General features: G+C 39.5%; 1 protein-coding gene across 2 annotated transcripts in view; it reads right to left on the bottom strand.

Annotated features, from left to right (window-relative positions):
• The window catches only part of lyn (LYN proto-oncogene, Src family tyrosine kinase), a 124769-nt gene that overhangs the window by 57467 nt on the left and 53429 nt on the right, over nucleotides 1-13873 (bottom strand). For both annotated transcript variants that reach the window (XM_043688378.2, XM_043688377.2), the window contains exons 8-9: nucleotides 10997-11146; nucleotides 4082-4234 (exon numbers count right to left, since the gene is read on the bottom strand). In XM_043688378.2, the coding sequence (XP_043544313.1) occupies nucleotides 4082-4234; nucleotides 10997-11146 (303 nt within the window). The remainder of the gene's footprint in view (nucleotides 1-4081; nucleotides 4235-10996; nucleotides 11147-13873) is intronic.

Below are 13873 nucleotides of genomic sequence, written 5' to 3' on the forward strand. Positions count from 1 at the left end.
GGAGAAACTTCTTCACCTAGAGAGTGGTGGCTGTGTGGAATGCTCTGCCCCAGAGGGCAGTGGATGCCCAGTCTCTGGATTCATTTAAGAAAGAGTTGGATAGAGCTCTCAAGGATAGTGGAATCAAGGGTTATGGAGATAAGGCAGGAACAGAATACTGATTAAGGATGATCAGCCATGAATGGTGGTGCAGGCTCAAAGGGCAGAATGGCCTTCTCCTGCACCTATTGTCTATTGTCCCAGGGAGTGTTGCTGATAAAAAGAGTCCTTGGAGTGAAGGTTCATAGCTCCTTGAAAGTGGAGTCGCAGGTAGATAGGATAGTGAAGGCGGCGTTTGGTTTGCTTTCCTTTATTGGTCAGAGTATTGAGTACAGGAGTTGGGAGGTCATATTGTGGCTGTACAGGACATGGTTAGGCCACTGTTGGAATATTGCGTGCAATTCTGGTCTCCTTCCTATCGGAAAGATGTTGTGAAACTTGAAAGGGTTCAGAAAAAATTTACAAGGATGTTGCCAGGGTTGGAGGATTTGAGCTATAGGGTGAGGCTGAACAGGCTGGGGCTGTTTTCCCTGGAGCGCTGGGGGCTGAGGGGTGACCTTATAGAGGTTTACAAAATTATGAGGGGCATGGATAGGTAAATAGACAAAGTCTTTTCCCTGGGGTCGGGGAGTCCAGAACCAGAGGGCATAGGTTTAGTGTGAGAGGGGAAAGATATAAAAGAGACCTAAGGGGCAACTTTTTCACGCAGAGGGTGGTACATGTATGGAATGAGCTGCCAGAGGATATGGTGGAGTCTGGTACAATTGCAACATTTAAGAGGCATTTGGATGGGTATATGAATAGGAAGGGTTTGGAGGGATATGGGCCTGGTGCTGACAGGTGGGACGAGATTGGGTTGGGATATCTGGCCAGCATGGACAGGTTGGAACGAATGGTCTGTTTCCATGCTGTACATCTCAATCCTGAGCATTTCTATCAAATCTTCTCAAACCTCTAAGGAGAGCAGCGCTGTTTCCTGTAATTTATTCAACCAACACAATCCCATCATCCTGAAATCATTCACATGATTATTTTCTGCATCGTGAAATCTTCACATTTTTCTTAAAGTGTGATACTCAGAATTGGGTACAGTATATCAGTTAAGACCAAACCAGAATTTCATTAACTTCATCATAATCTAATTGCTTTTGTCATCTGTGTCACTGTTTACAAAACCCAGGGACCTATACATTTTCTCACCACTTTGACAATCTGTTCTGCCATTTTCTACAATTTGTGTGGATATAACATTAGGTCTCTCTATTTCTTGCGCCTTTCATATTACATTGCTTCTCCTTTTTGTTCCTACAGGAATTTACAATTTCATACTTCTCTGCAAAAAAAAACCTCATGAATTCTGTGATGAGGTAACACAAAACATTGAATATATACATTGCAGATTAAAACCACAAATGCTAAAGATTGGTTCAGCACAAGCTTGATTTATCTTCAACCTCATTGCAAAACTACCAATATGGCTCCAACCATAGTATTTAAAGGTTGTTTTTAAAGAATCGATTAACAAAGATATCCTCCTTTGACAAGCTATGTACATTCTATTCCATAAAGGCCTACATCTGCCTTATTTATCTGACAATCTGAATTTATAAATCTGACAAATTTCTCAATGACACAAGAAGGTAGACCACAAACTAACACAACTATCAATTCTTACTAACACTCCACAGATGAGAGTTCCAACAGTACAGAAACCAAGTTGTGAGAAGTTTATTCGTCTTTGAGGAAATAATTTCTTTTTTTAATTGATAGAAAAATCAAACTTCCTTTAAATATGGTAATCGTTCCAATAGATATAGTTAACAGGCAAAATCTGCCCTCCCACCCCATTCTCTATGTCCTCTGTAATAACTCCACGGAGGCAGGTATCCCGTTACCACGTCACCCTTTATTCACATGTGCACAGTTCATGGGCTCTGATCAGCCAGCTCAGATCCTGTCCCTGGATGAAGGACCACTGTGAATCCCCTGTCAGCCAGGCCTCCCTTATTGGCCCAGGTTAACAACCCCAATCAAGGATTTCATAGTAAATAAGATTCACCTGGCTCTCATTCCAATTACCGAATCCACAAACTGTGATTTTTATCAAAATCTTTCAAAAATAAAACAAATAAGTCAAAGTTTTCATGATGTCAAAGCCGATTATATATCACAATTTGTTGCAAATGGTCTGTAGGGCACTTTCTGCCAAGAATAAAGCAAATACATTTACGTAGAAAGCATTTTGTAAATGATATCTCCAGACTTAAATCATCAGGTTTGCCCATTTTTCCTTGTACTGTGCAAGTCAGAGTAAGAAACTTTACTGCAAATGAATAATTGACAGAAGTAGAGAGAGAGGAAATGTGCACTGCTGACGTATGCGCTGTGCCAGTTGTAAGAACAATCATAAAGGAAGAGTATAGACGTCAACTGAGCTGTGCAAATTAGAGGAAACATCTTGCACTTCAGGCCACCCTAAATAGCTGATGTGTGAAGAACCAACATACTTCCTGGAATTGATATCTGTTTCTTCACCATCTAAACAAAGGTGAAACATTTAATAGCGTGAAAAGTAATGAAGTCTATACTTTGAATGATTTCATGTCAATAATGAAATGCACAAGGACAAGCAATACAACCAAATTTAAATGTGGTTTGTATTTCTAGATGCGGATTATGTGAAGTTAATGGTACATAAAACTTATAACACAATGATCAGACATCACCTGGCCTTTTCCATCCATTCCACTTGACAGCATGTCTATAATCTTTAGCATTTATCTTAATCTTATTTACCTTATGATTAATCTTACCTCAAGGTTTAAATCGGAATTGAATGGTTATTTCACCATTGTATTTGCTTTTTTTAATATGAAAGCTAAGTTATCATTTTTCACCTCGGAATTTTACACACTGTCAAATGACAGCATTTAACAGTCATGTAACCGCTACTAAGGGCATTGCCTGCTATTTATTTTAGAAATCAACTAGTCCACAGTTCTGTTGCAGAGTCATCTAGATTCAAAACGTTAGCTTGCTCTCTCCATGTGTGCTCTCTGAACCACTGATTTCCAGTACTGGCTTTTTTCAGTACAGATTCCAGCACCTGCAGTAATTTGCTCCTAGTGCACAGCTCACTTGTATTCTGAACAACCTTTTGAGGCTGAGCACTACAAACAGACAAAGGGCGTATCATGAAACTAGGCAGCTCAAATCTCTTCACTTTCAATAACCACTTGTAATGTTTGCAAACTCAAACAATTTTTATTTATAAAAAAACCATTGACCCTGATAATGTCCACTGTGTCTCTCTCAAATAGAATGTTTTCTATTCATGAAGTCAGTAGGTACAACAAATGTGTCAGAACTATATCAATGTTTTCAATGCAGTATTTTCAATATTTCTGCACATTATGAGTTTTATATCACCAGTGCCATCACCAAGAGTTGTCTCTAAAAAATACTATACTCCATATCTTATTAGATTTAAAATACAGCAGGCTTTACACAAAGCATTTGATTTAATCATGTAATATGCTGAAACACCTTCAATAATACAAAAACTAGAAGCACTGATTTTACAGTCCTGCTACAGTAAAATATATTGCAAGTCACAACCAGGTCCAAAGACACTAAAATTATGGATACCTTCATCAAAAAATAAAGCTACTCTAGCTGGTTGTTCGCCTTCTTTTATATTTCTTCGTTCAACTCTCCAAACATGTCAGTTGACGACAAAGCCAAATACATAGTGGAAACAAGATATAATGTGGAAACCAATATTAGAAAATTAGTAATATTCAATCCAAATTAGTGTAGAACCTGAAGTAATTCCCACAGAAGTAAAGCTGGTGTTCATCAACTTGAAAAATGTCTCTAAAGATTGTGCCCTGATAACATGAATATTCCATAAGAAATCATGGAAACAGACTGGAATCAACAAATTCAAGCCTCTCCTCGGTGCATAATAATTAATAGGATTTTAATTTTCAAATAGCACATTGAGATGATTACATTTACCAAGTAACTGCCAGTCACATACCCATCCACACTTCTCCAAACTGTCCAGCACCAAGTTTCTTGACTAGTTTCACAGACTCTCGTGGAATTTCCCATGCATCTTTATCCCATGGTTTTTGTGGTTGGGGGCTAAGACAGGGCGATCCAAGCTTTCGACACAGACCATCAGACTGTTCTGTGGATTAAAACAATTAGGGTTTGAAGTGAAATATTGTGCACAATATTTTCTTGAAAATAAAAATGTTCTAGTAGGCCTGTTCATTAATGTTATTGTAGTCCAACATATTAAGTAATTGTTTTCTTTTTCTATAATGTATATCTCTAATGTTTTCCAGCTACTCAAACCTCTGAAATTTCGATGTTCCTCTAATTCTGGCCTCTTCTGCATCATGAAATGTAACTGCCCTATCATTCTTGGCCATGCTTTAAGCTGTTTCGGTCCCAAGCTCAATAAGTCCCTCTTTACACCATTACGCTTGTTTGTCTCACGTTGTCAGTGGGACAGTTATTAATGTTTTACTTCAGCATCATTGGCTCCAGTAACCAATGTAGTGAATTTTTTGGTACATTCAACTACATCATTCTAGTCACACTTCATGTTTGAGATATGACCATAGTGGACCATGTTTTTCTTGGGAAAGGATTGAGAATAACAGCTGATTTTTTTTTTATATGCAAGTGAAATGTGATACTATACAAATATCAGTTTTCTCCTATATTGTTGATTTTAGTTTGAATGGATGCTTTGAATGGAGATCAAGCAAAATATTCAGCAAATTAAAATACAAGGAATATACCTATTATTTAATGACTTACTAAAGTTCTCATAAATTAACAATGGACTGGTGATTTTTGGCAGTTTATAACATTTGTATTCACGTGCTGAATGGCTAGATTTACAAACCACACTTACTCCCCCTCAACACTGACAGAGGGAATAAAGCTTTAAAGCTTTGAGTGAGGCACCAAACATGTGGGTTGCTTTGCACTGGAAGGTGGAGAAAGTGAGGTCTGCAGATGCTGGAGATCAAAGTTGAAACTTTATTGCTGGAACAGCACAGCAGGTCAGGCAGCATCCAGGGAACAGGAGATTCGACGTTTCGGGCAAAGGCCCTTCTTCAGGCCCTTCCTGAAGAAGGGCCTGTGCCCGAAACGTCGAATCTCCTGTTCCCTGGATGCTGCTTGCACTGGAAGGTATCAAGTTTCTTGAGTCTTGTTGGACTCATTCAGGTGAGTTCACAACCTTGACTGCTGTCTTGTAAATGGTAGGAAAGATTTGAGAATTAACTGGTATACCCCCTAGTATCTGACCTGCTGCAAAATCCTGACTTAGCAATGTTTAGACATCTGAGTTTCCCTCTTCTACCATGAAAAACATTTTGAACTCTTCTATAATTTGCTGGGTCCACATAATTATTCTCCAAACAAGCTATGTTCACTTTGAATTTTCTCTTCCTTTGACATATTTAAAGCAGTTCTCACATTTCTTGCTAGTTTACCACCATATTTTGTTTCGTCCATTTTATAAAAAGGTAACCTTTTGTTGGCATTTAAAAATTTCTCAATCATCTTGTTTACCACTAAGCTGCATTTCTTTCGAATTGATGCTACCCTTAACTTCCTTGGTTAACCATGGCAGGCTTATACGCTTTCTTGCATTCTCCTTCCTCATTGGGACATATCTTTACTATGTACTACCTTCTTAATGTTGCCACTTTTCATCAAAAACCTTCTGCTACACTCCTTTTCCTGCCCCCTCCAGCCAACTCTGGCCTCATTACTTTGAAGTTACCCTTATTTAAGTTTTGCCACAGTTGGTTCTGACCCAGGCTTCTCATTTCAAACTGAATGCTAAATTCTCTCATATTATGGTCACTGTTTCTGTGGTGGGGGTATGTTTATTCAGATTAGAGATTACCAGATCCAAGACAGCCTGATCACATTTACATACTTTTTTTCTAAAAAACTGTTCTAGGTATACTGAAATTCTTCCAGATTTTATGATAGAACATTGAACCTAGAACCTAACATATAACCTAGAGGTGGCTCAGTGGTTAGCATTGCTGCCTCACAGCACCAGGGTCCCAGGTTCAATTCCAGCCTTGGGCGACTGTCTGTGTGGAGTTTGCACATTCTCCCTTTGTCTGCGTGGGCTTCCTCTGGGTGCTCTTGTTTCCTCGCACGGTCCAAAGATGTGCAGGTTAGGTGAATTGGCCATTCTAAATTGCCCATAGTGTTAGGTGCATTAGTCAGAGGGAAATGGATCTGGGTGGGTTACTCTTCGGAGAGTCGATGTGGACTTGTTGCGCTGAAGAGCCTGTTTCCACACTGTAGGGAATCTAATCTTAATCTAACAGCACAGTACAGGCCCTCCGGCCCACGATGTTGTGCCAATCTGAAACTCATTTAACCTACACTACTCCATTATCATCCATATGATTATCCAATGACCATTTAAATGTCCTTAATGTTGACCAGTCTACGACTGTTACAGGCAGGGCATTCCACGCCCTTACTACTCTGAGTAAAGAAACTACCTCTCACATCTGTCCTATATCTATCACCCCTCAGTTTAAAGCTCTGTGCCCTCATGCTAGCCATCATCATCCAAGGAAAAAGGCTCTCACTGTCCACCCTATCTAATCCTATGATCATCTTGTATATCTCTATTAAGTCACTTCTTATCCTTCTTCTTTCTAGTGAAAACAGCCTCAAATCCCTCAGCCTTTCCTAATAAGACTTTCCTTCCATACCAGGCAATATCCTGGTAAATATCCTCTGCACTCTTTCCAATGCTTCCACATCCTTCCTATAATGCGGCGACCAGAACTGTAAGCAATACTCCAAGTGCAGATGCACCAGAGTTTTGTACAGCTGCAACATGACCTCATGGCTCCGAAACTCAATCCCTCTACCAACAAAAACTAATACACCATATGCCTTCTCAACAACTTTATCAACATGGGCGGCAACTTTCAGGGATCTATGCACATGGACAAAGAGAACTCTCTGCTCATCCACACTACCAAGAATCTTACCAAGTTAAAAATCACACAACACCAGGTTATAGTCCAACAGGTTTAATTGGAAGCACATTAGCTTTCCTGTTGGACTATAACCTGGTGTTGTGTGATTTTTAACTTTGTACACCCCAGTCCAACACCGGCATCTCCAAATCATGACTAGAATCTTACCATTTGCCTTGTACTCTGTATTCCTGTTACTCCTTCCAAAGTGAATCACACCACACTTTTCTGCATTAAACTCCATTTGCCACCTCTCAGCCCAGCTCTGCAGCTTATCTATGTCCCTCTGTAAATTGCAACATCCTTCAGCACTGTCCACAACTACACCCAATTTAGTGTTATCTGCAAATTTACTAAACCATCCTTCTAAATCCTCATACAAGTCATTTATAAAAATGGCAAACAGCAGTGGCCCCAAAACAGATTGTGGCACGGTGGCACAGTGGTTAGCACTGCTGCCTCGCAGCGCCAGAGACCCGGGTTCAATTCCCGACTCAGGCGACTGACTGTGTGGAGTTTGGACATTCTCCCCGTGTCTGCGTGGGTTTCCTCCGGGTGCTCCGGTTTCCTCCCACAGTCCAAAGATGTGCAGGTTAGGTGAATTGGCCATACTAAAATTGCCCGTAGTGTTAGGTAAGGGGTAAATGTAGGGGTATGGGTGGGTTTCGCTTCGGCGGGTCGGTGTGGACTTGTTGGGCCGAAGGGCCTGTTTCCACACTGTAATCTAATCTAATCTAATCAGATCCTGTAGTATACCACTAGTAACACCAGGATGACCATTTCCCATCAACCACCAACCTCTGTCTTCTTTCGGCTAGCCAATTTCTGATCCAAACTGCTAAATCACCCTCAGTCCTATGCCTCCATATTTTCTGCAATAGTGTACCGTGGGGAACCTTATCAAGTGTTTTACTGAAATCCATACATACATCAACCATTTTACCTCATCGACCTGTTTGGTCACCTTCTCAAAGAACTCAATAAGGTTTCTGAGACATGACCTACCCTTCACAAAACCATGTTGACTACCTTAATCAAATTATTCCTTTCTAGATGATTATAAATCCTCTCTCTTATATTCCTTTCCAACACTTTATCCACAACCGAAGTAAGGCTCATTGGTCTATAATTACCAGGGTTGTGTCTACTCCCCTTCTTGAACAAGGGAAAACATTTGCTATCCTCCAGTTTTCTGAAACTATTCCTGTAGACAACAGACTGCAGACACTGATGACAGTGACTTTGTCAAGGGGAAGCAGTTGATTTTTTTTCTTAGTGGAGATAGTTGCACCATCTACAAGATGCACTCTATAATTTGCCAAGGCCCCTCTGAAAACACCTTCCAAACCCGCAATATGTACCACCTAAAAGATCAAGGGTAGCAAATGTATGGGAATATCAGCACCTATAGGCTCCACCCAAGCCACTCACCATCCTGATCTGGAGTGTCACTGTTCCTTCAGTGCTGCTGTCTCCAAATCCTTGAACTCTCTCCTTAATGGCATTATGGGGTCTACCTACACCAAAGTGGTTCAAGGAAATAGGTCACTGCCACCTCCTCAAAGTCACGATTGGCATCACATCCACAAACATTCACAATCGACACTGAGTAGCAGCAATGTGTACTATCTACAAGATGTACTACAGAAATTCACGAAAACTCCTTCGGCAACATCTCTCAACCCACAACCACTTGTATCTAGGGGAGTAGATACATGTAAACACCACCAATTCCAACTTTCCCTCCAAGCCATCCTTTTTTGGAAACATATTGCTTTAGTGTCACGGAGTAAAAATCCTGGATTTTCTTACCCAACAACTTTGTACACTACCTATAGCACATGGACCATAAAGTGGTTCAAAAATGCACCACCTTCTCAAGGATAAGTAGCAATGGGCAATACAAGTTGAATGAGCCAGCCACGGCAGTGCCCCAAGAGTGAATTAAAAAAAGGGCAATAAAAGCCGTCATTTGCACAAACAAATTAGATAGATAATTTTGGATCTGTTTGAAGACTAGTCACTAGCTGACCACAAGAACCTCTTCATAAATTATTTTTATAATGGACCTAAATATAGGACGACAGTCATAATCTTTAAATTTGCTCACATTACTAAAATCTCTGCAAGTGTGAGGAAAGTAGATGATTCTCTACTGTTTCGGTCAAATCTTGATGTTTTGGGAGATTTTGCACATATCTGGCAAATAATGTTAATATTGACATTTAAGTGGAATATTGTATTGTTTGGAATGCGATAGTGGCAATGCTCAACATATAAGGTCTCCAGTCAAATAATTAAAGATGAAGAAAGGATATTGTCCAAGCACTCCAGTGCAGTAGTGTCAAATTAGCTTTTTTTACTTGCTAATCTGAGGCAGTCAGATTACAATATTCATCATTTTTTACAAAATGGACACAATAAAAAAACAAATGTCTAATCTTTTGAAAAGAACTTTGAATTTTAAACCATTGGTAAATGAGATCAATACACTCACTTCCAGAGTCATCATTCTATGATGAACAGTTTTGAAAAGGGTTTTGCAAATCAATTGTTAAACAAAATGAGCCTGGTATACACATTCTCAAGGCATGATGAAAATTGGAGAATTCAGCAACTGAACTATATGAACTGAAATATAACACATCCTAACTGACATTTGACTCATGTTTAACAGTATTGTGATAAATTCCTCTTTGCTCAATTAAGAATGAACAGCAAATTGAGATCTAGTGGATAACATCAATATTTATATTTATTACTGCAACTTTAACTCCAACTCTAATATTGTTGGCTCAAAAGAAATTACGATTCACCAGATATTAGTAGCCTGTTCACCACATAAAGCAATTATATTTGACAAGACTGTAATTCACCCTTGATCTCTAAAGTTTGATGAGCAATAACTGAAAAGCAGAGTGTTATTGTATATTTGTTGGATAAGGCATTATTTTGTTTTTGTACTATAGCTTGGTCATAACATCTCACCCGGAATATTGTGTCCACCTTTGGTTTCCACACATAGTGGATGATTTTGAGGCTACGGAAACATTCCATGAATTTCACTTCTGGTTAGGAGCATTTTTGTAGTCAGACAATCAAAAGTTATGATATTCAAGTAGCACAGACACAGAGATGATCTGATCAAGTTTAATTTGATAAAGGAATCACTCAAGTTCACAGTTTGTTCCAAAAAAACAAGGTTAGGGAAGACAAGAGTCTTGACTAAGTTATATAACTAGATTGTATGTAAGGTGATGGTTCTTCTCTTATAGAGCAGTGGATCTTTCAAATATGCTACCATCTCATACAATGCATTCATGACTTGCTGAATTAATTCAAGTGACATTTACATAGTTTCTGGCTTGGAAAGCGGGGGAGTGGAGATAAGAGGTGGAGGTAGATATTTATTTCACAGAAAGAAAAGTACTGCAAGGAATTCAGAGACAGAATGGTTTTGTGGGCTAATTTTGATTTCTTGAGGGTGAAAAGGAATGGGGCCGGGTGCTGGAGTTTGAAAGTAATTTTCCTTGATACCTTCCTTCAAATTAAACCAAGATTTTAACTGATTGTTCACCATTTCTAAGGAGTCTGAGTTTTTAGAAGGATGCAAAAAGGTATATGAGATCACAACTCGACAGTGGACAGTTTGGATAAACCAAAGGTTCTTTATCAGTTGTCACTGCTCATTTCAGAATAAAAGCTGTGTTACCCATAGACTTCAAATCAAGATTAAGATTGACTAATTAAAACTGAACTTATTTTTAAGCTAAAATCATGATATTGATAAGCTAATGAATGAATTTCGTTTTTTGTCAAGCGACAGTAAAATTTCTAATTACTATATTTCACTGTGATGCTTATGCTTCAAGCTACATTTAAGATATATTGCAAAAATTGCCAGTACTTACTTTGGTAATGTTTAATTAGCTGATTTAGGTCAAGAAATGTAATTCTAGGAGAGATGTAAAATCCACCACTGTCCAGGCACCGAATCTTGTAGTGTTTTACTACATCACCCATTTGAAGATCATAATCTCTCATTGAAAGTGAGTAACTACCTGAAAATGGAACATGGTTCAAAAGTGAGCAATGTAAGTAAAAACATGACTTTTATCAAAATAAAAATGTGTTGAATTAATTTTTACATTTAGTATCTAACTATGAAAGTATAGGTAGATAAACTCTAATTTGACCCAATTACTGAGAAGTACAAAGAACAAAGATTGGATCATGCAACCAGTCAAACCTGTTCCAACAATTCAGTGAGATTATGACTAATTTGTATTTCAACTCCACATTTTTACTACACAACGTGCGAAGAAGTGTCTTCTAACCTTTCTCTGAAAAGTCTACTTCTGACTTTATGTTCCCTTGTCTGGCACTTTCTCACTAGCAATGAGAAAAGCTTCTAACACTTTCTTTCAAAGTCTTGAAAAATTCTATCAAATCTTTCTGAACTTTGTACTATTTCAGAGCATACAAAACAAATATATGTAGTTTGAAAAGACAGGGTTTGATTAAGAGTAGTCAGCATGGCTTTGTGCATGGGAGGTCATGCCTCACAAATTTGTTAGAGGTCTTTGATGAAGTGACCAGGAAAGATAATGAGGGCAGGGTGGTAGACATAATTTATATGGATTTCAATAAGGCCTTTGATAAGATTCCACATGGTAGGCTGCTCTGGAAGATTAGTTTGCATGCAATCCAGGGGGAGTTGGCAAATTGGAAACACAATTGACTTGATGGTAAGAAGCAGAAGGTAATAGTGGATGGATGCTTGTCAGATTGGAGGCCTGTGACTATTGGAGTGCCTCAGGGTCAGTGTTGGGCCCATTGCTGTTTGTTACCTATATCAATGATTTGGATGTGAATATACAAGGCATAATTAGTAAGTTTGTAAATGACACTAAATAGACAGTATCGTGGACAGTCAGGAAGTTTATCAGAAGTTGCAGTAGGACCTTGATCAGCTGTGAAAGTGGGCTGAGAAATGGCAAATGGAGTTTAATATAGATAAATGGGAGGTCTTGCATTTTGGAAAGTCACATCAAGGTAGGAGTTTCATGGTGAATGGTAGCACCTTAGGAACTGAGGGATCTTGGAGTTCATTTTATTTAGAGTTCCTACTGTGTGAAAACAGGCCCTTCACTCCAACTGATCCACACAAACCCTCTGAAGAGTATCCAATCTAGATTCATTCTCCTCCTCTATTACTCTACATGTCCCATTACTAATGCACCTAACTTACACATCCCTAAACACTATGAGCAATATAGCTTGGCGAATTCACCTAACCTGCATATCTTTTGGATTGTGGGAAGAAACTGGAGCACCCAGAGGAAACCCATACAGACACGGGGATAATGTGCAGACTCCACACAGACAGTGACCTGAGCCTGGAACCAAACTCAGGTCCCCAGTGCTATGAGGCAGCAGTGCTAACCAGAGCCACCATGCCGCCCTTCAGGTGCAGAGTTCTTTGAAAGTGGAGTCACAGGTAGATAGGGCAGTGAAGGCTGCTTAGGCACACTGGCCTTCATCACTCAGGGCATTGAGTACAGAAATTGGGAAGCTATGCTGCAGTTGTACAGGAGGTTGATGAGGCTGCACTTGGAGTATTGTGCTCAGTTTCGATCAAATTTTTATACGAAGGATATTATTAAACTGGAGGGAGTGCAGAAGTAATTGCCAGGAATCAATGGTCTGAGTTATAGGGAGAGATTGGGCAAACTAGGACTTGTTGCTTTAGAGATTAGGAGACTGAGAAGGGATCTTATAAAAGTATATATCATCATGTGAGGCATGGATAGGGTGAATGCACTCAGTCTTTCTCCCAGAGTTGGGGAATCATAAAGGACATCAGTTTAAAGTTTGAGCAAAAAGATGAAAAGGGAACCTGAGGGGCAACTTTGTTTTACACAGAGAGTGGTATGCACACGGAATGAGCTGCCAGCAGAAGTGGTTGAGGTGGGTACTTTAAAAACATTTAAAAGGCATTTGGACAAATACATCGAAAGGAAAGGGTTAGAAGGATATGGGCCAAGTGCAGGGAAATGGGGTTAGAGTGGATGGAGATTTTGACTCTGGGCGGCACAGTGGCATTGCTGCCTCACAGCGCCAGAAACCCGGGTTCAATTCCCGCCTCAGGCGACTGACTGTGTGGAGTTTGCACGTTCTCCCCGTGTCTGCGTGGGTTTCCTCCGGGTGCTCCGGTTTCCTCCCACAGTTCAAAGATGTGCAGGTCAGGTGAATTGGCCATGCTAAATTGCCCGTAGTGTTAGGTAAGGGGTAAATGTAGGGGTATGGGTGGGTTGCGCTTCGGCGGGTCGGTGTGGACTTGTTGGGCCGAAGGGCCTGTTTCCACACTGTAATGTAATCTAATCTAATGTAATCTAATCTAATTATAGAGGGAAAAATTTCCTTAGTCTTTTTCATAATACTTTACATTGAATTATTGTGTCTCCACTGCTTCAGTTTTTCAATTGGGAAAACAAAACAATGATGTATTATTTACTGATTTAAAATGTAGGATCTCAGACTTAGTGGCATCCACTGTGACAAATTCATTTGCCACAATTGTTCCCAATCATTGGTGGAATTTAATACCATCCACCAGTCCAGGTTTGGTTTTGAGGGCATTTAATCAGGCATAAAAATGGCAGATAAGGAATTTCCACTTTCACCATGGCTCTAATTGAGTCTATGTAGGAGGCCCATGGAAGTGTTCAATTGAGGCCCTTAATTGCACAATTAAGATCCACTTAAAGTCTCATACCACTACTAAT

Source organism: Chiloscyllium plagiosum, unplaced genomic scaffold, assembly GCF_037043375.1.
Source record: "Chiloscyllium plagiosum isolate Xiang-an unplaced genomic scaffold, Cpla_swu_hap1 HiC_scaffold_4, whole genome shotgun sequence".
Classification (NCBI taxonomy): Eukaryota; Metazoa; Chordata; class Chondrichthyes; order Orectolobiformes; family Hemiscylliidae; genus Chiloscyllium; species Chiloscyllium plagiosum.